The sequence below is a fragment of the Lagenorhynchus albirostris genome, chromosome 3 (genome assembly GCF_949774975.1).
Source record: "Lagenorhynchus albirostris chromosome 3, mLagAlb1.1, whole genome shotgun sequence".
Taxonomy (NCBI): Eukaryota; Metazoa; Chordata; class Mammalia; order Artiodactyla; family Delphinidae; genus Lagenorhynchus; species Lagenorhynchus albirostris.
Window position 1 is genome coordinate 111,366,537 of NC_083097.1, and position 25,097 is coordinate 111,391,633.

General features: G+C 43.8%; 1 protein-coding gene across 3 annotated transcripts; it reads right to left on the reverse strand.

The window, feature by feature from the left end:
- Positions 1-204: 204 nt before the first annotated feature.
- Positions 205-16,671, reverse strand: SKP1 (S-phase kinase associated protein 1). 3 transcript variants are annotated; one of them, XM_060143606.1, is made up of 7 exons: positions 16,477-16,669; positions 14,341-14,406; positions 13,660-13,756; positions 7,657-7,730; positions 4,141-4,284; positions 1,736-1,876; positions 205-1,091 (listed from the first exon to the last, which is right to left on the reverse strand). In XM_060143606.1, exons 3-7 carry the CDS (start codon positions 13,754-13,756, stop codon positions 1,056-1,058), a joined length of 492 nt encoding a protein of 163 aa, XP_059999589.1. In that variant the 5' UTR covers positions 14,341-14,406; positions 16,477-16,669; the 3' UTR covers positions 205-1,055. The 3 variants fall into 3 exon arrangements, with proteins under 3 accessions (XP_059999589.1, XP_059999588.1, XP_059999590.1); XM_060143605.1 differs by having other exon boundaries at positions 14,341-14,412; XM_060143607.1 differs by lacking the exon at positions 14,341-14,406 and having other exon boundaries at positions 16,477-16,671.
- Positions 16,672-25,097: the final 8,426 nt, after the last annotated feature.

Below are 25,097 nucleotides of genomic sequence, written 5' to 3' on the forward strand. Positions count from 1 at the left end.
ACACAAGGAGGAAAGAAAAAAGATTAGAAGACAATTAGAACAGAGTCTACCAGAACCTTATTGTTATGTCGCAGCCTCCAGTGAGCTAGGACATGAACTGCCTGCAAGTCTTTTCCAACTGAACAACCATACGTAAACTTAACTTTTAATATTAAGTGAAGAGAAACATTTAAATACACAAAAAGCAAACCATTTACTACCTACTACGTAACTTACTTTTTATTGGAAGTATCTTGCATTTGTGACTGATGCTTTCTGGGTAACGCCATACATTTTAACATTAAAGGTTAAATTATTTTTTACATGCAAGTAGTGTTTATGGTTTTCCCCACATAGGATTACTGATTATAAAAAGATGACACACCACATGGGGTTAAGTGTCTCTTTTAATAGAAAAGCCAGCAAACTGTCTAATTCTGTTTCCTCCCAAACCACAAACTGAGTGGTAAATGAGCCTCTAGCCAACATATTCAAAGCTGAGAGGATTAAAAATGCAAAAATAAGTCCTCAGATCCAATTAAGGGAGCCCTGCTACATACAGGTTAATCAATACCAGTGGACTCCAGGAAGCTGGAAGACATTCTGATAACCCCACGCTGATAACATTTACCTCAATTAGCCTTTTTCCAGTTTCCAACTCATGAATAAAAGATAATACGTTGTTAATTCTATTTCAGAAAATTTTTTGCAAGTTGTTTTATTTACAATGCCAACTTTTAAAAGTCACTAAACTAAAGTTAACTGGACAATAAACTAGGCATAAATTGCTTTACAAAAAGAGGGAAAGCCCAAAATGCCACTTTCTATAGAGAACCCACAGTTTAGTTTTATTCAGAGCAAAGAATAAAGAACTTTTGATCATACTAGAAGAAACTGAGCCATAAGTTTGGAATCTGTACTGAAACTACACATGCAATGAGGACAACATTCTGCTAATACAACTGATTTGCTGCTGCATTTGTGGACTGTTTTTCTAATATTAACAATTATAAACAAAGCAGTGCAACTAGTATTTGGAACAATCCTTACAGTGTTACAGCATCAGACACAAAATTTCACTTCTCCTCACACCACTGGTTCTCTTTGCGTACCTAGAAGAAGAGACAGATATAAGGAAGTACCTTAAGTAGTCTTTTCTAAGACTACTATCTAATGATTCATCAATAGCCTGTGAGGTGGGTCAGAAGGAAATAGATGGAAAACCGGAAAAACCCAGTTAACAGTACGCTTCCAGGTTACCATTCTTTCCCTCCCCAGTTTTTTATTGTGCCCTGCTGAAATTATCAAGAAAAGCAAAGACAATGGGCAATTACAGCTTTAGTCACCAGAGACAACCTGCATCAACAAAATCATTCTGATCTATTCATTTCTTCCCCATTCACTAAGTTGCTCTGAAGTATCCTGGCACATAATCCATAGGGCCTGCTCTTCTGAAGTCAAATATTGATGGCTTACATGTAAGGTCCCAGGTGCCAAAACTAGTAACTGCTAAGGAACAAATATCAAACAGCACCTTTGGATGAAAACTAATTGTTCTTATGCTTATAAAAGAACAGTATCATCTAAGTGCTTAGACTAAGAGACAGACCAGAATATTTTTAGCATACAGAAGGTACCTATTTTCCCTCAAGTCAAGTCAAGACTCCTTGATATAAATACCTCTTTTCCTAGCATGCTATGGGTTTCAGTCTCTCTTGAAAAGCATTTGATCAAGAACAAGCTGTTAGCCACCTACCTGGGCTTCCTCTTCTTCAGTAAAATCATTTTTGATATTGAATGTCTTTCGAATCTCCTCAGGAGTTTTCCCCTTGATCATATTGGCAACAGTCTTGCAGGTAACATCAAGCAGACCTTTGATGTCTAAGTAGTTTGCTGCCTGTAAAGTAATTGTTGTTTTCATTATAGTTGATGCTTTAAATTAAATCCAGAATCAGTGACTAACAATCCATATCTAACTTAGCTTAAAATACTAGTTAATTTTAAGAAATTAAATGAATAAATAAATCAAATTCTTCTGTGAAAGATTATTGTATGTCCCATTCTTTGTTATACCTCTGTAATACTGAGTCCTTGCGCTACATTCAGCAAACTACACTACCTCAAACGTCAAAGAATGGCCACTACTGGCAGTTGTGTACGCGTGCACACACACAAACACAAGTTTGTGTTTGACAAAAATATTTAAAGAATTCAGTGATTTTCCCGGTGGTCCAGTGGTTAGGACTCTACGATCTCACTGCCAAGGGCCCAGGTTCAATCCCTGGTCGGGGAACTAAGATCCCGTAAGTAGTTATAGCATTACATTTTACTGACCTTCTGATTCAACTTTTGGTTTCTTTGATTTTCTCTATTGTTTACCTGTTTTCTATTTTACTGATTTCTGCTCTTACCTTTACTACTCCCTTTCTTTGGGATGAAATTCATCTTTCATTAGTTTCTTAAAGTAAAAGCTTAGACTGCTGGGCTTCCCTGGTGGCGCAGTGGTTAGGAGTCCGCCTGCCAATGCAGGGGACGTGGGTTTGTGCCCCGGTCCGGGAGGATTCCACGGCAGCGGCTGGGCCCATGGGCCGGGGCCGCTGGGCCCGCGCGTGCTCCGTGGCAGGAGAGGCCGCAGCAGTGAGAGGCCCGCGTGCCACAAAAAAAAAAAAAAAAAGCTTAGACTGCTGATTTGAAACTTTTCTTTTTTCTTAAAATATATTTATTTATTTATTTAATTTTTGGCTGCATTGGGTCTTTGCTGCTACACGTGGGCTTTCTCTAGTTGCGGCAAGTGGGAGCTACTCTTCGTTGCAGTGCATGGGCTTCTCATTGTGGTGGCTTATTACCAAGCACAGGCTCTAGGCACGTGGGCTTCAGTAGCTGTGGCATGAGTGCTCAGTAGTTGTGGCTCACGGGCTGCAGAGCACAGGCTCAGTAGTTGTGGTGCATGGGCTTAGTTGCTCTGCGGCATGTGGGATCTTCCCGGACCAGGGATCAAACCCGTGTTCCCTGCATTGGCAGGCGGATTCTTAACCACTGTGCCACCAGGGAAGCCCCTTTCTTTTCTAATATAGGTGTTTAGGGCTATCAATTTCCCTCTAAATGCTACTTTAGCTTAATCTCACAGATTTTCGTATGTTGTGTTTCATTTCCATTCAGTTTAAAATACTAACTTTTCTTGTGATTTCTTCATTGACTCATTCTTCAGTAATCATTCTTGATTACTAAGAAATGTGTTACTTAGTTTTCAAATATTTGCAGATTTTCCAGATAGCTTTCTGTTACTGATTTCTCATTTCATTCCACTGTGATTAGAAAACATATTTTGTGTGACCTGAATCCTTTCAAATGAGACTTTTTTGTTTGTTTTGTTTTGGCCGTGCCACGCAGCATGCGGGATCTTAGTTCCCCAACCAGATATTGAACCCACACCCCCTGCAATGGAAGCGCAGGAATCTTAACCACTGGACCACCAGGGAAGTTCCCCTGTGACTTGTTTTAAGGCCCACAACATGTCTATCTTGGAAGTATACACTTGAAAAGAATATGAATTCTTCTGTCATTAGTCTTCTACATCCTTATGATTCTCTGTCTACTTGTTTTATCAATTATTTAGAGACAGGTTTTGAAATCTCTAACTATGATTGTGGATTTGCCTACTTAACCTTTAGAGTTCTATTGGTTTTTGTTTCACTTTCTGGAAGTTCTGCTTTTAGGTAGAAAAACATTTAGGATTCTTATGTCCTTGTAATAATGAACAGACCACTTTATCATTATGCAATGACCCTCTTTAATCCTGATAATATTCTTCACTCTGAAATGTACTTTAATATAGTCACTCCAGTTTTCTTTTGGTTATTATTGTTAGCATAATATTATCTTATTCCACCCTTTAAACCTAATTGTGTCTTTATATTTAAAGTGAGTTTTTTGTAGACAGAATAGCTAACTCTTTTCTATCCAATGTGATGACCTCTAACCTTTAATTGTGGTGTTTATAGACTGTTTACATTTAACGTGGTTATTGATACATGGATTTAAATATAGCATTGCAGAGTTTAGAGTTAAAATTCAGTATCAATGAATTTAACAAATTTAACTCTATGAAAAGTGCTAAAGGTATGGACTAGAAATATCTTACACTATGCATTAAAAACATACCAGTATAAGCTCAAAAAGTGTTCCTTGGTCAACTTTCAGGAATTCTTGATCCCAAACAGGGATATCATCTGTTCGCTTTTCTTTGTTCTCATCATCCTCAGGAGGAGGAGGATCATCCTTGTGGTGGGTGCACCACTGAATGACCTACAACAACAAAAGTTCATTCCTATATGGCATTTTATAACAAGGTACTTCGTTCCACTGCTGGGGCAAGGTTATTCCTACACGGGGCTAAGAACTAACTGTAAGTCAACTTGAATAGTAAAGTTAGTAGCCCAGCTTGAAAAGCACAACCCTAGAGTTCATGGAAGATCTTAGATAACAGCGAACCATGAAGACAGATTACTATACTTGACCGTACTAATAAAGCTCCTGTGCAAAAAAACACATTAAGTCAGACAGGAAAATGACTGGGAAATACCTGCAACATGTACATGCCAGCAATGGATTACCTTATAAAATATAAAATCTTAACAATCTCTACACAGAAATGGGCTAAAGATATGAACAGGCAATTTACAAAATATATCTGAATATGAATAGTCTAAAAGGAGGAAATACTCAGCCTCATTAAATGCAAAATTAACACTACAGATACTACTTTAGACTGTACCCCCAAAAGATAAATAAAAATCAAGATGTCGATACTAATCATTGGCAACAGTGTGAGGATAACATGAACTTTTCTACTATAGAGTGTAAACTGGTATAATCCCTTTGAAAAGTAACCTAGGAGTACCTAGGGAAGCTGAATATGTGCATACACTATCACCAAGCAATTCTAAACACCCTAGACACATGCACAACACTACCCAGTATAAGAACAATGCAGGCAAAGCCCAAAGTTCCCTTAGTAATGGAATGAACACATTAAAGTTTCTAGAAGCTGATTAGCTAGACTATGCACCATCATATAGACCACAATCTACACTGAAAGTGTTAAGTTACAGAATCTAGGTGGTAGGAAAATGGGTGTTTGCTGTATAATTTAACTTTTCTGTATGATTAACTTTTTTTTTTTAATATTATAATGTTGGGGGAATAAACAATGCTGAGAGAAAATGGGAGAACTGAGAAATCATACTATAAGGATACAAAAAAGGGAAAGAACTACTTCTAGAAGAAAAAGCCAAGCATAAAGGGCTTTAATTAAATAGCTTTTTAAGAAGTATTCCAGGGCTTCCCTGGTGGTGCAGTGGCTGAGAGTTCGCCTGCCGATGCAGGGGACACGGGTTCGTACCCTGGTCCGGGAAGATCCCACATGTCGCGGAGTGGATAGGCCCGTGAGCCATGGTTGCTAGGCCTGCACGTCTGGAGCCTGTGCTCCGCAACCAGAGAAGCCACATCAGTGAGAGGCCCGCGTACCGCAAAAAAAAAAAAGTAGTAGTATTCCAGTAGTATAAGAAAGAAACCAGGGCTTCCCTGGTGGCGCAGTGGTTGAGAGTCCGCCTGCCGATGCGGTGGACACGGGTTTGTGCCCCGGTCCAGGAAGATCCCACATGCCGCAGAGCGGCTTGGCCTGTGAGCCATGGCTGCTGAGCCTGCGCATCTGGAGCCTGTGCTCCGCAACGGGAGAGGCCACAACAGTGAGAGGCCCACGTACCGCAAAAAAAAAAAAAAAAAAGAAAAAAAGAAACCTATGAGTAACATATGGCATTTAAAAAGTCTTAAAAGGCTATGTAGGGTTTCCCTGGTGGTGCAGTGGTTAAGAATCCGCCTGCCAATGCACGGGACATGGGCTAGAGCCCTGGTCCAGGAAGATCCCACATGCCGCGGAGCAACTAAGCTGGTGCGCCACAACTACTGAGCCCACACACCTAGAGAGCCCACACGCCACAACTACTGAGCCCGTGTGCCACACCTACTGAAGCCCGCGAGCCACAACTACTGAGCCCGTGAGCCACAACTACCGAAGCCTGCCTGCCTGGAGCCTGTGCTCTGCAACAAGAGAAGCCACCGCAATGAGAAGCCCGTGCACCGCAAGGAAGAGTAGCCCCTGCTCGTCACAACTAGAGAAAGCCCGCGTGCAGCAACGAAGACCCAACGCAGCCAAAAATAAATAAAAAATAATAATAAAAAAAGGAGATCTAACTAGATAAAAATATAAAGCTGTGAATTGACCTAAGACAAGCAAAGTGGTAAAAACTACATAAAGAACTCGTATAAAAAGCCTATTAAGACTACAAAATGGATGAACCTTGAAAACATTACACTAAGCGAAATAAGCCAGACACAAAAGAATATCCTATGATCCCATTTTTTATAAGATAGCCCAGTATAGTCAAAGTCACAGAGATAGAATACAGAATAGTGGTTACAAGGGGCTTTTTACCCGGACTAGGGATATTAAAAAGACTGGTAATAGCCAATCATGGTAAGAATACGGAAAAATATGCAATGCAGCTGTATCTCATGCCAGGGTCAAGAGAAAGCATAAAATGCAACTGCATATGGTCAATGACTCTGAAAATTCCTCAGGAAGGGGCCAACTGGAAACGACCATTCCCATCTCTAAGCCTAGCCAGTTTTCCCCACAATGTGGAAACTGGCTGCTGTTTCTTCAGAAGAGCATTCAGTTAAACAGCTGGCTCTATTAAGGAGCCATATGCTCTGAAACACTAAAATCCTATTCAATGTAGAGGGCTGGGGAATTCCCAGGTGGTCCAATGGTTAGGACTCGGTGCTTTCACTGCCACGGGCCCAGGTTCAATCCCTGGTCGGGGAACTAAGATCCCTGCAAGCCGCGCACAGTGCAGCCAAAAAAATAATAATATGTAGAGGGCTGTTTATGCTTAGACACAGGGTAACGTGATCAACTAAAAAAAAAAGAAACAAACCAAAAAAAGCACATATCTTGTTCTCAAACTCCTTTTCTTTACATTATTTTCATTTTTGGCTGCATTGGGTCTTCGTCGCTGTGTGTGGGCTTTCTCTACTTGCGGCGAGCAGGGGCTACTCTTCGTTGTGGTGCGCGGGCTTCTCATTATGGTGGCTTCTCTTGTTGTGGAGCACGGGCTCTAGGCGCGTGAGCTCAGTAGTTGTGGCTCGCAAGCTCTAGAGCACAGTCTCAGTAGTTGTGGTGCACGGGCTTAGTTGCTCCGCGGCATGTCGAATCTTCCTGGACCAGGGCTCGAACCCGTGTCCCCTGCATTGGCAGGCGGATTCTTAACCACTGACCACCAGGGAAGTCCCTCAAACTCCTTTTGAGGCATACCATTCAGTAGACAAGCAATACAAAAAAATTCCCCTTTTTGCTAAGCACATACCATTATATTTCAATAATTTAAATGTGTTAATGAAAAAGACTAGACAACTTAAATATTCACAGGGCCTGGTTAAACTAAAATAAATATCTTAGTCATAATCTTACTATATAGTTACTGTTTTTGTTTTGTTTTGTTTTTAAGGAAGCTATCTATATATCAATTAGAAATATCACCAGGATATTGTTAATGAGAAAAAGGATATATACATATATATATATATATATATATAAGGGTATAGTTGCTACCTTACCTTTTTTAATATTGCTGCATTAACATTTGGCAAGGGGACTGGATCATCATCTCCTTCATCATCCATTCCCAAATCTAAGTAAACCAGAAGAGAGTTGCCATTATTTTCTAGCCCCGTTATAACAACCAGGCTGTTTCAAACAAGTAACTTGTAAGACATGTTATCTGAAAGACTATAAAAAGTACTTTACTAAGAATAGTTCTCTTGAAAGTATTTAAAACCGGCAGTTCCTAGCAACAGCTCCATGAACCACCCAAAACTATATAAAAATGTGTGAGAAGACAAATACAGGATTATATAAAAAGAGTTTTCTTAATTAGGAGGAAAAGTGATTTAATAAGTGGGATTGAGATAACTGGGCAACCACCTGGGAAAAAATTAAAGCTAGACGCTTACCCTTACTCTTTATACCAAACTCTAAATGGACTGCACTCAGGAAAATAAAACAATGTGAGGTATTGCAGAAGTAACAGAATCTCAATCTATTAAAATTTGAAGCCCAAAAATGTATATATACACACACAGACACACACAACAGATCGTGCAGCCACTGACAAAAAACAAGGCAGGCAGCTCCATACATACTGGTATGATTTCAAGATTAAAGTTTTTAAAAGCCAAGTATAAAAGATAAGTGTTACCTGAATAAAAATGGGAATATACTTATATTTATATTTAAAATATCTTCAAAAGGATATACAAGGAATTGTTAATATTATGTCCAAGGTAGTTAATGAGAACATGGGTTGAGAGACGTAGTTTCAACATATACCCTTTAGTGTTATTCATCACATACATACTACTTATAATTTTGAATATATAGGTTTCTCTAATAAAAAGTCCTAACTTTTAGACTATCAAAGTGGTTGCTGAGCTCCAAAGAGAAAACCTAAAATCCACATGTTACTTAAAGATTCTAAATAAGAGTATTTTTCAAACCAAATGGGTCCATCCTTCAGTTTCTACAGGACTAAAAAAGAGCTGCCAAAGACACTTATGTAACAGAAGTACCAAGATCAGGGGTCAAAAGTACTGCATTGCTATACTGGTTGTAGCACAGCACCAGTTACATTGACATGGTTAAGTGCTGAGGCATACATTTGAGTCCCTAATATATAGCTGTGCTAGGCAGGGAAGAACCAGCAATGAATACAGGAGGATGGGAGGAACTGTTGCAACTTTAGATAGAGTTGCTCAGGATGCCTCACAGAGAAGATGACATTTTAATTAAAATCCCAAAGGAGAGAACACCTAAGCAGAGGAAATGACAAATGCAAAGGCCTTCTGATAGTGTCCTAAAAACACTAAGGAATCTAGTGTTACAAGAGCAGAGTTAGCCAGGTTGAAAGGAGAAGACAGGGCCCTAACAGGGCCTTCTGCAATTTGGCTACTATATTGGTAAGAGATAGCAGAGAGCAGGAGGGGAAAGAGGGAAACCAATTATGAGGCTAGCAATGACCCAGGCAAGTACAAGTGGCTTGTACAAGGTATATAGCTATGGAAGAAGAAATAGTCCAATTCTGTATGCATTTTGAAGTGAGAGGCAACAGGATTTGCCAACAGATGGAAAGCAGAATGTGAAAGGAGTTAGCGACGGCTAAGGCTTATAACATGAGGAACCAGACGGATGGAGCTGCCATTGAAGTTGCCACTAATTGATATGGGGAAAGTTGACAGAGAACTTGTTTTAGAGGGCAGGGAATCAAGAATTCTAGTTTGGGGACTTCCTTAGTGGCACAGTGGTTAAGAATCCACCTGCCAGTGCAGGGAACACAGGTTCAAGCCCTGGTCCAGGAAGATCCCACATGCCGCGGAGCAACTAAGCCCATGCGCCACAACTACTGAGCCCGCGCGCCACAACTACTGAAGCCCACGCACCTAGAGCCCGTGCTCTGCAACGAGAAGCCACTGCAATGAGAAGCCTGTGCACCACAAAGAAGAGTAGCCCCCGCTCGCTGCAACTAGAGAAAGCTCGCACGCAGCAACGAAGACCCAACGCAGCCAAAAATAAATTTAAAAAAGAAAACAATTCTAGTTTAATAAGTTTGAGATATCTATTAGATATTCAATGGTTGACCAAGAAGTTAAATATGCAAGTCTAAAAATCAAAAGAAGAGATTAGAACTGTAGGTAAGTTTGGGAAATGATGTATAAATGATTTATAACACTATGATTCTAGCTGAGGGACTGACTGAGTATTGATACAGTGAAGAGGTACAATGATTAAGCAAACTCCCGGGAACTGAAGGCTTTAAAGATGGGGAGAAGGCTTTAAAGATGGGGAGACAGGTTGTCAGTGAGCTAAGTATTAAGTATCCTGAAAGCCAAATGTAGAAGGGACTGATCTACTGTCAAAGGCTATCAATAAGTCTAGATGAGAAATGAAACAATGCACTTGACAACATGGAGATCAATGAGTTTAACAACTTCTCCAGTGAAGTGGTAAAGATGAGAGTATATTCAAAAAGTATTCTATTTTCCTGTATGGGTACATTCACTCATCTCCCCTCTATTCCTCCCCACCAATGCCTTTACCTGATCCCATCTTTGCTGAGAGTAAAACTATAAAATGACAATATTTCAATTTGGATCAAGCCACTTATGCTTTTCTTGAACTAGTATGAAGTATTTTTAACTCAGAGGGGAGAAAAAGAAGTTATACTATGGAAAATACATGTGTTTGGGGAAATGAACAGATTAGAGGAAATGAAATACAGAAGACCAGCTTGTTTAGATACAAATGTTATTTGGAAGAAGGCTTAAGTCACATTAAAAATAAGGGCCTTACAGTTGTAAAGGATCACTTCTCCAGCATTTAAACCGAGGATTTGAAATGGTTTTTGCTTTTAGACTAAATGCACAAGTACCAACAGTCATTCCTTTAAGCTATTTAGTTTCAAGGACTTCTGAAAGACACCTGTATCCTGATACCACAACCTGGACCTGAAGAAATGAGTCAATCCATGTGTACACATGCCAAGATTTTCACTTCTGATTGTCCACTGATTAGAAGATTTTATTTCAATACACTCCAGTCTTCAAGAGGCTAGAATTCTATATAAACCACTGGTACTTAAGATAAAGCCATTCACCTCTGATGCCCAAAGCTATGAAAGGAAAGAAACATTTTAATTGTTGCTATCTATCATCCACTTGCTTCAGTGATCAAAGTTGGCAGAAAACCTTCAAGCAGCCCTATGTTCCTACACTGGCAAATGCTTCTTTGAAGCAGCACAGGAGAGATTAGTGTGCCAGGCACCAACTAAGATGAAATAAAGCAAGTATTCAGGCAGCAATTTTGTTATCAGTTTCTACATCTTCTAGATAAAGCCTTACTCACCTGCCTTTAGGGACACCTGGATAACTTTCACACTCTTTTATCAGTGACCATACTATAGTTCTTCATTCAACACGTACTTGATGAACAGTGACTGTGGGTTGTACCAAGGGGTTTACAACTTAATAAAAGTAATCTATGTAAGTCACCAGGGTGCAGGACTGTAAGTGCCACATAACTGGTGTCAATTACCCAAAACAACTTTATGTTCAGCTTTTATTTTCTATTAGAAACCAGGAAAAAAACTAAAAAGAAAACCGAAAAGAATATGTTCAGCTTTTATTTTCTATTAGAAAACAGAAGACAAACCTGCAGCTCAGCTTCTGCCTCTACCACACCTAATACTTGCTGTTAGAAGTCTTCTAACTTATTATCCCTGAAATCCTAAGTGACCAGTCTGCAGTATATGAATCTGATAATCACTCTGGTCACTTCAAAATGCCTCCCTTTTCCCTTGGCTTCCTACTCCACATATTCTCTACTTCTGACTTCACTCTTAACAGCCCATCCTGCCCCAACATGGCCACCTGCCAAGCTCATTTACTTCCATATATATATATACATACACACACACACACACACACACACACACACACACACACACACACACACACACACACACACACACACACACACACACACACACACACACACACACACACACACACACACACTCCTATAACCCACCATACAAAGTCAGTCTATCCCCAGCAGCCTACAACTCAGGGACCAAGATCCACATACTCAACTGACTAGTAGCTTATTACAAAGATCTTTTGAGAGAATCTCTAACATACACAACATGTTCAAGCTCAAAGTCATTTTCTTTCCATTCCCCTCAAACTTGTTGCTCAGCTCTATCAACTACAAGTATCACAATCACAACCCCAATTAAAAACCTCAATTTCTTTTAAACACATCCTGTCTACTTTACCTCAGAATGATCTCCCAAAACATCTTAATTTTACTAGATTTGAAATATCACCTCACTAGTACTACACACTGCACTCTCTCCACAAGCCTAAAGAATAACATCAGCCAACAAGTTCCCATAGCACCACCTGGCACAATTTTATTAATGCACTAATTATACCATGTGACCATTAGCCTTGTTTGGTGTCTATCTCCCTGCCTAGTTTATAAATCCTTCAAGAGCAAAGACCACTTCTCACTTACCTTCTTTTCACCGGCACCAGGACTTATTCTTTGCCTGCCTTTCTGCTCTCACTGAACACTGACTGCTATATCTCCTGCTAATGCTTGGCATACAACTCTTTAATTAAATATCTATAAGCTACAGATAAACAAAAACTTTTGATATTTGAATGCACTCAGCCCTCCGTATCTGCAGGTCCCACATCCTTGGATTCAAACCGTGGATAGAAAGTATTAAAAAATAAAAATTTTTAAATTCCAGAAAGTTCCAAAAAGCTAAAATTTGAATTTACATAGCATTTATGGTGTTATTAGGTATAAAAATCTAGAGATAATTTAAAGTATAAGGGAGAATGTATGTAGGTTATATGCAAATACCACCCCATTTTATATGTTATTTGAGTATCCATGGATTTTGGTATCCATAGGGGGTCCTGGAACCAATCCCCTGCAGATATGGAGACAAATGTACTGAAGAACATTCTTATTACTACTGTTTTTTTTCCACCAATTCTAGAAACTGATTTGTAAGTCTCCATATACTGTTAATGTCTACCAACCCACTGATAATACTAATTAGAGATCCAGGGCTTCCCTGGTGGTGCAGTGGTTAAGAATCCACCTGCCAACGCAGGGGACGTGGGTTTGAGCCCTGGTCCAGAAAGATCCCACATGCCGCGGAGCAACTAAGCCTGTGCGCCACAACCACTGAGCCTGCGCTCTAGAGCCCACGAGCCACAACTTCTGAAGCCTGTGCGCCGAGAGCCTGTGCTCTGCAACAAGAGAAGCCACCGCAATGAGAAGCCCGCGCACCACAAGGAAAAGTAGCCCCCACTCGCCGCAACTAGAGAAAGCCCGCGCGCAGCAACGAAGACCCAACTGAGCCAAAAAGTAATTAATAAGTCATTTAAAAAAAAGAAGAGAGAGATCCATGTTAACTAGTAAAAGTTTCAAAACGTTTCAGGACCTGTTTTCTTGCCTTCCTTCTTTGATGCACTGCATACATGCTTTGCAGCAGTTTCAGAGGAATGACAAAACAGACAAAAGGGAAGACTTGGTTAAAAAAAAAAAAAAGAAAGAAACAGACATCTACTCAGTTTACAATCTACTCAGCTTACTCCGGCTGTTGAAACAAGGTGTTCTATTTAGCTACCATATATAAGGTATCTCTTTTCCAAAGGCTTTACTTTTTGTCATTAGAAATTACGAACGCAAATTTACTTGAAAGAGAAATGGGCCATTGTCTGAGGTTTGGAAGTCATTTCAGTATTAGCTTATGGTATTATCTACCTAATAAGGGAAAAAACTCAGTAATTCAGAAAATGCAGAAAAAACTGACCTGTACCAAAAACAATGCAGTTAATACTTTAAAGAAAAAAAGTAAACTTTACCCCTTCATACCCCTGAGAGTTTTCTGACACTGTTACTTCTGTAGATTTGATGTTCACAGGTTATATCAAGCTACTCATTTCTTTCCCTTTCCTCTGACCCACGTTTTCTAATAAACTTACCTTCCAACATGGTCTTAATAGTCACAGATTGTTTCGCAATTTCAACATCAACTTCAAATATCTCTCCATCAGAACTCTGCAACTTAATTGAAGGCATCTAAAAAAAGGTATGATATTGAATTTGAAATTTAAGAGATATTACTTCTATACAAACTACATTTCAAACTACAGTCTGTTAGACACCTTCTAACTTATTAACCGTAAAACCCTAAGGACCTATAGTATATAACCCTATAAAACACTAAGTGATTATTCACATGCTAGCACACAAGTGTTTCTATAAAAATTTTGTGAAAGTATAACTCCTAGGAACAGAAGCTTTTAAAGCCTGCCCTACTGAATTCATTACTAGTGTAAGTTTTAGAATTAACACTTTATATTTTTGATGCAAAATGTATCTAAAATGGACTTATTCTTTGCCCGCCTTTCTGCTCTCACTGAACACTGACTACTCCACCTGCAAACCTGAGGGGGGTGAGTCCAAAATAAACAAAGCTACCCAGATAAGATAGTAATTTTCCCACAGTGAGACTTACCAGTGAAAAATGAGTTCAAATCCAAAGAGTAGATCAGGATATACTTATTTATGTTTGGATCAATCCAAGACCATACACAAAAGAATAAAATATTTTAAGGATAAGCACATGTTGTAAACCTAGTAAATTTCAGAGTCCTTTTTACCTTTCATTACTGACTGTCCAGGTGTCCAAGTTTGAGATCTCCTGCCAAAGTCCTCATAGTAATAATCTATTACTTGCGCCAAAAATGTATTTATTAACTCAGATTATGAGTCATTAGGAAAAAGACACCTCTTACATAAAAGTTAATTAAGCAATTAACTTCAAAAGACTTGAGTTTTGGCAAAAAAACTAAAACAAAAAAACACCTCTTTAAAATTAAAAGTTCTAAGCTTCTAAGCCAGCAATTTCTTACCATATTCAGATTCTTGGGGGAGTGGCACAGGGGAGGGGGGAACGGCAACAATACCTGACTGTAAAAATTCAAAACCTCTTTAAATTTCAAGTATAGATTTTTTAAAGGTCCATCATAATCCTGCGATGTCGTTATAACTTAAAAACATAGAATTTGGCATTTAAAACACTGATCGAACCTTTTTAGGTCCCAAGACCCATTAAATCAGCTAAAATATTCATTCTGCTTTCCCCACACAACTGTCTCCATTTCCCAAACAACAAGTTGTTAACGCAAGGAAGCAAAAAGGTAAAGCTGTTTTAAAAGCAGCCATTTAAATATCCAGCTCTCACCCATCCATGGGTGGAGAGAATCAGATTTCATTTTACAGTTCACAAATATGTCTGCTTTTCCGTGTTGCTCAGTACTTGCCAATAATGCAGTTGTCCTGCTCCATGGAGAAAGACCCAGAGCAGAGTTATTGCCTCTGTGACAAGGCAATAACAAAAGGTATCCCCAAAAGAAATATTTTAACGTGAGCTCAATTTTTAATTACGAAACATTCTATGATCTTTTTATGTTCCACAGTACTGGAGTGAACATTATAGAATCAAGAGTCTGGCAACACAGTTGATAAAATTACTTTTAAGCAAGACGAACATTTCATATTTCAAATAACTTTTGATAAACAGCAAGATCTGCTTAGTCATAGTCAAATTCGTCTATTAGGTTACTCCTACGGGAGCTGAGATCTTAATAAATAGCAGAGAAACCATCGGTTAATCTGTAATTCGATGCACTTTGTAACGCTAAACTTGGCACTCAAAGACAACTTTTTTAGTGTTATACAGCTGGAATTCAGAGCAAAGTTTCGTATAATGATGGGTGAAATTTTGTTTGACATGCTTTCAAGACCATTCCTTCAATTCCTTATGCTCCAGTACTTGTAAATCACTCTGAGTGGGTTCTATCAACACCATAAAGGAAAAAACCTGTTTTAAGTGACCCGAAATTCTGACACCTCTTTTTAGAGGGTAGAGTGAAATCTGCGTTGCTCTATGACACAGAAACATTCTACTGTAACGCTCTGATGAAAAAAATCATGACCCAAAACCTAAACCTGAAGTCTCCATTAAAAAGTAAACCGAAGCAGGTGAATGTCCTACCCCTTCAAAAACCAGGCACCTCGAGTTAGGACTTAGAGCACCTAAAAGCCACACCACTATGACGATGGCATCTGCTATTACAATGGTTTCAGCAAGCCCAGGCTGTGGCAAAGTAATGGGAGAGAAATATTCCGAAGGAGCAGGCGGCTCTCTGCCAAGATTCGGACCCAGCACAGTCAGCCAGGACCGGTGACTAGCGACGCTAGATACAGGGGCGAGAAAAGGATGGGTGCCAAGAATCCTGCGCTCCCGGACTACCACCGCCACGCTTCCTCCGGACACCAAAACAACAAACACGGACACACGCCCACGCTCACGACAGCCCCGGGAACTCCATTAAAAGCCCCGCCGCCACCCTCGCCCTGGGTGCCAGTGGCTGGCAGGCTCAACGCCGAGCGAGGCCCCCGGCCCCAGCCTGGGCCCTCAGTCGAGCTCCGCCACGGCTGACGGTCGCCCCGTGAAGAGAAGGCCTAATCTCGGGTTCGGCTCGCACCTTCTCCCTCCCGCCCGCCCGCCCGGGCACCCACGGGGCACCGTGAAGACGCGAGGCTAGAGGAGGCCTCGCCGAGTCGAGGGGCGGGGTGGGAGAACAAGGCCGACAACGGGTTCCAAAGAGCCTGAGGGAAGGCCAGGCCCAGGTGCCTCCCGCCTCCAGCAGGGCCAAAGCACCAGCGGTGCTGCCACCAGCTCGCAACCCGCGGCGCCACCGCCCCTACCAACTCCGTCGGCGGCTACTCACAGTGTTAGGATTCAAGGAGATGGCGGGCCAGAGGCTGAGGAGAGCAGGGCGGCGTCTGCAAAAAAAAACACAGAAAAGCAGAGAACAAGGCCAACACTGCGGAGCGGCGCGGCGTCTACCTATATATGAGCGGGCGCAGGCGCCGAGGACCCTTGCGCCCGTCACGTCACAGAGCCGGCGGGGCTGGCCGCCGAGATCGCCTGACGACAGGCGGAGGCAGGCCGGGCGGGCCAGGCGGAGACGCGGCAAGGCGGGGCGAGGCGAGGCGCGGCGGGCCTTGATCCTCACCCCCTCCCTCGAAAGCTAGGCTCGGTCTCCTCAAAGCGGGAACGGAGGACTGGCTGTGGTACTTCACGGCCTGCGAGGGTCCTTCAGGCGGGGGCTGTCCTAAGCTGAACTAAAGACCCCAGACCTGAAAAGCCTGGAAGACGCGAGCGCAGGAGGAGGAGGAGGAAGGGGGAGGAGGGAGGAGGGGGGAGGGGGAGGGGGAGGGAAGGGGAGGGACGGGGGAGGGGGAGGGACGGGGGAGGGGGGAGGGAGAGAGAGGTGTTCTATCGCGTGTGTGTTGAGGGTGGTGTTTGGGAGGGGCTACGGCTCCCTTTCAGGACGGGGAAACTGGGACTCCGAGAAAGAATGGGAGTTGGCCTTTCCAGTCAGCGCTGTGAGACTCTGCTCAGGGTCTCAGTATCCTCCCCTGAACCTAATAGGAGTTAGCTCACTCTCCACAATAATCCATGCGGTGAAGTATCGTTACCCTTTTTTATTTGTAAGGGAACAGGTTCAGAACGGTTCGGTGGCAGAGCAAGGATTTTTTGATCCTCTTAACCCCTATTGCCTATCGTTGACTTCTGAAGAGGCCTCCAGTCCAAAGTAACTATTGTTGCAGAGAAACCCCAAGTGTATAGAGGAGGCCTGTCTCTGCCAGTGAATCTCCATTCATTCAGCAGAAGTGTACTGGGGACGGGGGTGGGGGCGTGGAGGGGAGCGGGGCGGTGAAGAGCCACCGGGCGAGATCCTGCAGCGAACCAGGCAGCCAGGATCCAGCCTGCACAGAACTCTTGTATGCTTCCTGAGGGCTGTGTGATAGTCTCCCTAGGATGAAGCCAACCATTAAGGGAAAGGGGTTAGTCTGAAAATTCCGACCCCGCCCTCCCCCGCCCCATCCTCTCCAGTCAGAGACTGACCAGCTCTACCCTGCTCTGCTTAGGGAACATCGCCACCCCTCCCTAGGAGACGAAGGCGCCAGGCTCAGCTAACCAACAGGCACGTGATGGTATTCCTGACGCCAAAGAAACAAAAGACACTTCCACAGAGGGCCCCCTAAAGAAATCAGAGGCCTACAGCTCTTCTGGGAAGGGACTGGGCAGGGAGGCCAAGCAGCTCCTTGGGTTACCAGGTCTTTGTCTACTAGATGTGGTATCCAGTGTCTGCCAGGTGCCACAGCTGATGACAGGAAGATGAAAGGACCTACAGCTCTCAGACTTTGTCTCACAACACCGCCCTGCCCTCAGCAGCTCAAGCTTCAGGTCTCCTCCTCAAGACCCACTGGAGCCCCTTTGCTCCCCAGCCTGTGGCATACAAGGTGGCACCTTGTAAAGTCTTGCTGAGCATCGTAAGCAGTGCCACATCGCAGATCTAGCCTGAGGGTCTAGCACGGGGCCTGGCATAAACTAGGTGTATGTTTTTCCACACGTCTGTGATCCCCCAATATTAGAGTCACCAAGAGCTTCTTGTTTTCAAAAAGCACATTTTATTTACTCATGCAGCTATTGTACGCATAGATTATCTCAGGAAAGATACACAAGTAATTTTTGGCCTCAGGGGAGGGGAACTAGGTGACTGGAGAAGAGGGTTGGGGTGATTTTTCACTTTATACCCTTTCTACCTTTTGGATTTTGATCCATATGTATGTATTACCTATTCAAAATTTTCTTTACTTCAAAAAAATTGGCATCAGGTCAAGAAAAATACAGATTCCTGGGCCCGCTCTTGATGTAATGAATCAGACTCCCTGGGGGCAGGCTTTTCTGCCTTTGAACAGTTTCCCCCAAGTGATTCTTAAACCCAGGGTAAGTTGAGAAACCACTATAGTAGCACTGCCAAGAAGGGGCCAGTAGTGTCTGTCAAAGGTGACTCATTTAGATTCACACTTTCTGAATCCACCATACCCTCCACTCAGGAGACACAAGACAGTTGCAAGACTGCAGGGTGCGGGCTGGGGAACATGCATCCCCACTCATTTATCCGTAATCACCAGCCCAGGTCAAAAAGGACTGGCCCCGACAGAGTCCCCTTGGTATGTGGGTGTGGGTGTGTTTTTTGAGGGGGTGGGGAGGCGGTGGTTCTACTGATCCTGGAGCTAGCCCTAAGAAGGCTGAGGTCTCATCCTTACTTCAGTCACTCCACACACCATGTGATCAAACTCCTTGTGCTATAGAGGAAGAAAATAAAATCAAAGAGAAGGGACTTTTCCAGTGTCACAAAGCCATTGCAGAGCAGGGCTGAGGTTCCAGCCCCAGCTCTGCTTCTGCAACCACAGCCGAGATACTGAATTTTAGCCCCATCCCTCAAATGCCAGGAATATTTTCTGATTAACTATTCCCAGCATACTACCTCCAGGAGAGCTAAACTCCTGGGATTCAAGCAGTCCAGGTGGGAAAATCTGGTTTTTATGGTGAATTCATTTCCAGAGATGATCACCCTTTGTAAATAGAGTTTCACTGATGTAAAGGGCTCACAGGAGCATTCCTATGAGGACCGGCCCTCTCGGTGGATCTAAAATCAAACTTTGCTGCCCAGAATTCAGTCACACTCCGTTTGTCAGGCGCTTACCCATGGAAAAGACCTCAGGCTCTGGATGTGTGTTCCAGCCCATAGGACAGCATGTAAGCTAAGAAGTAATCCAGTCTACATGGTCAGAGATCTCCTGGCTGTACTCTCCTGCTGTGTCAACTTTCTCAGTCTTTCTCCCCTGATACAGTGGTAAGCACAGTGACTGTTATATGATCTTGGGCAACTTATTTCACCTCTCTGAGCCTCACGTTCCTCTGCTTAGCCACTCCTTCTTCCCTTTTGTCAAACTCTAAGCCTTCCATCTAAAATCAGACTACCTATTACTCCAGAGGAGAGAGTGCTGAATGCAAAGAATAAAGAGTGAAATTCTTGGATCTTGATTAGCAAAATGCTCTCTTGAAACCCAAAGCTTTTTTTTTTTAAATAAATTTATTTATTTTATTTATCTTGGCTGCATTGGGTCTTCATTGCTGCACGCGGACTTTCTCTAGTTGTGGCGAGAGGGGGCTACTCTTCGTTGCGGTGCATGGGCTTCTCATTGCGGTGGCTTCTCTTGTTGCGGAGCACAGGCTCTAGGTGCGCGGGCTTCGGTAGTTGTGGCACACAGGCTCAGTAGTTGTGGTTCGCGGGCTCTAGAGCACAGGCTCAGTAGTTGTGGCACACGGGCTTTGTTGCTCTGTGGCATGTGGGCTCTTCCCAGACCAGGGATCAAACCCGTGTCCACTGCATTGGCAGGCGGATTCTTAACCACTGCGCCACCAGGGAGGTCCCCCAAAGATTTTTAATGCAAGAAGTTTTTTTGAGCAGTGAAAGTCCAAGAGGCTGAAGGACTCATATCTTAAATTTTACATCAGCAACAGCATAGTGAGGAAGAAGGTATGACGACACCAGAGCTAGTTTTCTAAAACACTGGGGGTAGGGAAAAAATCAAGGCAAAGTGAGCATTGCAGTTAGCTACTGCGGTGGGCCTCTTAGAAGGGACTCTCTCTCACTCCCTCCCCTGATCCCCTCTACCCAGGAATAGGGAGAGATTAGGACCTCCAGAAAGGTTTGGGAGCTCCGAGAGTGAAGAGAATCTGTGCCTTGGTCTGTGAGTAAGGTCTAAAGTCTTCCATGATGAGAAAGTATGGCAGCAGTGAAGCAGAAATGGCACCTGGGTGTGCCTAGGCAAGTGGGCCTGGGAGCATCTCAGGCTGGTGAGGAGCATTGAAGTATGTCCTGAGACCCTAAAACAGCATGGAAGTTGCTCAAAGAGGGGCTAGATAAGCAGCAAGGGGCTTGTGGGATGTAATAAACGGAATCAAATGAACCTAGAAGAATCTGGACAGTCCAAGCCAGAGACTATGGCACAAACACGGACATCCGTGGGCACAGCAGAAATCAAGGATGACAGTTCACAACTGGCAGGGGTCAAGTCTACCTGCCTTCCTGAGTAGTAGAGGAAGATGGATGATGACCAAGAGCCAGACAATCTCCAGCCCCCTCAACTCCCACTCCATGCCATGATCATATAAGCTCAGACTGTAGTTTTGACCCTGGATAGCAGAAGAGGAACAAAACCCTCAACTTGACTGAGTGTACCCCTGAAATGACAGTGATCATACAACCACTTGATTGAAGTGACCAGATTATATTTTTGCTATCATCTGGAAATAGGTACTATAGAAAGTAAAAGAGCTATAATATTCGCACACCCTAATTTTCTGACTTTAAAATTTCATACAGCCATGGTGCAAAGGAATCATATAGACCTGCTGCTGCCCACTTGCTGCTCACATCTGTGTGATCTGGGTGGGATGTGTGGCTTCCCCTCTCTAACCCCAGTCTCCTTGTCTGTAGAATGGGGCTTATAGCAATACCTACCTCACAGGATTTTTGTGAAAATTATTTCAATCACTAGAATGGCTAAACTTAAGAGTGACAATACCAAGTGTTGACAAGGATGTGGAACAACTGAAACTCTCACATGTTGCTAGTGGGAGTACAAATTGGTGTATTTCAGAAAATTGACAGTATCTACTAAAACTAAACATGCATATACCCAGTGGCTCAGTAATCCCAACTCTGGACTAATCCCCAACAGGGATAAGTCCTCATAACCATAAAATATGTTTAAGAATGTTCCCAGTAACTTTATTCATAAGAGAAAAAAACTAGAAGTAACAAATCCATCAAATGTAAAATGAAAAAATAAATTGTCATATATTCATACAATGGCATACTAAACAGCAATGAAAAGGAAACTATGGATATGACCATGGATGTATCTCACAATGTTGAGTGAAAGAAGGTAGACACAAGAGTACTTATGAGTCCATAGAAATTAAAACCAAAAACTAGTGTAGGTTAGAGAAGATAGAATAATAGTTCCCTTTGCCAGGGAGGCAGGTATCAAAGAGGGAAGCTCTGGGATGCTGGCGATTCCCTATCTTGATCCAGGTGGTAGTTTCACGGGTGTATGCACATATAAAAATTCACTGAGCTATAATCATTTGTGTACTGCCTACAAGTCATAACTCAGTTTAAAAAGCAGGGAGTGTAGGGCTTCCCTGGTGGCGCAGTGGTTGAGATTCCGCCTGCCGATGCAGGGGACACGGGTTCATGCCCCGGTCCGGGAAGATCCCACATGCTGCGGAGCGGCTAGGCCCGTGAGCCATGGCCACTGAGCCTGCGCGTCCGGAGCCTGTGCTCCGCAACGGGAGAGGCCACAACAGTGAGAGGCCCGCGTACCGCAAAAAAAAAAAAAAAAAAAAAAGCAGGGAGTGTAAAACTGGATGTTACTTAATTAGCATGATTCCAGGGTCAATTCCAGAAGGAACTTTGAGCCCCTGTAGCCTCTCCTTCACATGGCTGCCCAACCCTCCACAGCCAAGGCTGCAGGAGTAAAGAAAGACATTGGGAGGGAAGGCGGGGATTGTTGCAAGGCCCCTGAGCCTTATCTGCTCAGGGAAGAAGAGTCTAACTGAGGCCTTAGACAACACTGCAGAAAGGGCCCCTCATCAGCTTCCTTGCTTCTATCACAGCCAGCCAGTGCACTGCACCCCCCACCCCTGGTGGGCTATGGACCCACCCTCTGAAAGCTGCCATGGAAGCTCTAGGCAGAAGGGGCATCCAACCTAAACGGTGCAGGAGAAAACTTCCTGACCCATATCTGTACCCAGCACCATCAGACAGCTGTGGGCCCAGGCTAGATTGGAGGGTTGTCAAGCCAGAGTGACCTGCCCACGAGATGGAGATGGGTTATGCAACCTGCCCCAGCCACATAGCAGGGAAGTGGGGAGGTGGGATTTGAACCTAGATCTGACCGACTCAAAGTCACCGACGGAAGAATCAAAGCTTCCCAGAAGAACTTGGGCTATTCTCTGTTCCACCCCCTCCCCCAGAGGGAAAGTCTATGGAGATACATGGGTGCCCCCTGTGGGCTCAGAGTGGCCAGGATGGACCCAGCAAAGGCAGGCACAGGTATGGGGTTGCCCTACAGGCTGGTCCTGGCCAATCCCCAAGAACTACCAACACTGATCGGTTTCAGCCAGCAGATGGTGCCAGAGGGCCAGATGGCTGTCCAAGGAGGCCTTCCCCCTCCCAGGTTTGCCCTCTTTGCCCTGCCCTCTCACTGAGATGCCTCCAGAAGCTGCCCTCTCTCCTCTCCAGGACCCAGAATCCTGTCCAGATCCCTGGTCTGGCCATCAGAGAATGAATGCCAGTGCAGATTTTTCACACACACCGTGGTTGCAGACTCCAACCCTGTGGGCCACAGCGTCCTTCTGTGAAATCGAATTCACACACAGGAAGTCCTGGCAGCAGGAGTCAAGTAGGCTCAGTGAGGAGCAGGGCAGTGCAGTGCATCGAGGGCTCTTTTGCAGACGACAAAACCATGACAGGTATGACCTGTAATCTCCAGCTGTGTCTTCCCACTGTCTGCCTCCGTAGATCAGAAGACCCCAGTACCAACGTGGCACATCTGGAGCCAGCACACCGGGGCAGAGACCACCAGGCAGGGTAATCTGTCCGAAAGGTGTGCAGCCTAGCCTGCCAGCTGTCTGCCCGTGGAGCTCCAGGCCAGGCCCTGAGATGCTGAACATTCCAGGAGCCAGACTCAGGGAGACATCAGTGAGGTGAAGCCAAGTACAGCTTGATTATGTCCTGCAAGGCAAGTGTCAGTTTGTGACTACTGAGTGCCCAGGCAGGAAGGCCAGTCAGCCAAGGGGCCACTGAGTAGCAAGGATTTCCTCAGGAGAATCTCTGACTCAGTCAATGACTGAGCCACTCACTAACTGGCCCAGAAAGCTGCCAGTGTGTGGACAGTGTCAGTCAATTAATCAATGAGTATTTATCTAGTACCCTCTCTCTTCAACCACCCCCCCACCCCCATGTCATCAGCACGCAGTGGTAAACAAGAAAGATAAAGGATTTCTGCCCTCAGGGAGTTTCTCTTCTAATGGGTTAGATGTGACCAACACAAATAAGGGAATGTTAAATAGATAAGTACTGTGAAGAAAATAAGAGTTGAAGTTGGGGAGAGGGGGGGCAGCGATACATTTAAGCAGAAACCCGCTGAAGAAAGTACCAGCTATGGAAAAAAGTGGGAGAAGTGTTCAAGTAGAGCATGCGCAAAGGCTCTAAGACTGAGTTTGGCATATTCCAGGAACAACAAGGCCAGCATCCTTAGAGCTTAATGAATGGGGGGAAAATGCAAAGAGATGAAGGCAGAGAAGGGCCAGAACATGAAGAGCTTTGCAGGGAAGACATTATAAGAAAGTTGGATTTTCTTCTATTTGCATTTAGCAACCTCAGGGGAGGGAGGGTAAGCAGGAAGTGGCACGATGGGATCTACAGTTTACAAAGATCACTTTTTTTTTTGGCTGTGTTGGGTCTTCGTTGCTGTGTGCGGGCTTTCTCCAGCTGCAGGGAGCAGGGGCTACTCTTCGTTGCAGTGCACAGGCTTCTCATTGCAGTGGCTTCTCTTGTTGCAGAGCATGGGCTCTAGGCGCGTGGGCTCAGTAGTTGAGGCACGTGGGCTCAGTAGCTGTGGCTCGCGGGCTCTAGAGCGCAGGCTCAGTAGTTGTGGCGCACGGGCCCAGTTGCTCCGCGGCGTGTGGGATCTTCCCAGACCAGCGATCCAACCCGTGTCCCCAGCATTGGCAGGCAGATTCTTAACCACTGCGCCACCAGGGAAGCCCCAAAAAGATCACTCTTGTGACTATATGGAGGATGGATTGTAGTGGGGGAAAGAAGGGAAGTAGTAAGATTTTTTAGCAGGCTTGAACTAGCGCAGGGATCTTCCGAGGATAGACACTTGGTGTTGTGCACCACTGTATTTATTCCCAGTGCCTAATAACACCTGGCATGTAAGCACTACTGAACTCATTACTGAATGAGTGTTTAAATCTCCTTCCTTCTGCTTGCCCTTTCAAATGTTGTTCCATTTTAAAAGGCTCCTAACACTGAGAAGTATCTAATGAAGAAACTTCAAAGCTGCAGTTACCTAAGACAACACACCTAGCATCGGGGTCCTCACTATACCCTTCCACTTCCTTCACCATGCAGTTGTCTTATGAGGATAGGACACAGCCCAGTGCGGTAACAAAGTCAAAATGGCTCCCAAGCCCGCCCAGGCCATCCTGTCACTTGTCTCACCCAAGGTACCTGTGGTACACCACCTGAGCCAGCCCCTAGCCGCACTCTACCAGACCACTCAGTTCAGCTAGTGTTTGGCAGTGGCTTACCTACCCCGTGAGCTTTACTCAAACACTACGGCAACAACTTTTTGTTTCACTCCCCATTGCTATGCTCCCCCAAATGGCAGCAACCCCTTACTACACTCTGAG

What these genes read in the sequence shown, in the direction of transcription:
- SKP1 (XM_060143607.1), bottom strand. Translation starts at nt 13,756, where the DNA reads ATGCCTTCAATTAAGTTGCAGAGTTCTGATGGAGAGATATTTGAAGTT. An exon ending in TATTAAGACCATGTTGGAAG is followed by an intron (nt 7,731 to 13,659) that starts GTAAGTTTATTA and finishes TGGTTTACTTAG; the next exon opens with ATTTGGGAATGGATGATGAA. An exon ending in CACTTTTTGAGCTTATACTG is followed by an intron (nt 1,877 to 4,140) that starts GTATGTTTTTAA and finishes ATTACTTTACAG; the next exon opens with GCAGCAAACTACTTAGACAT.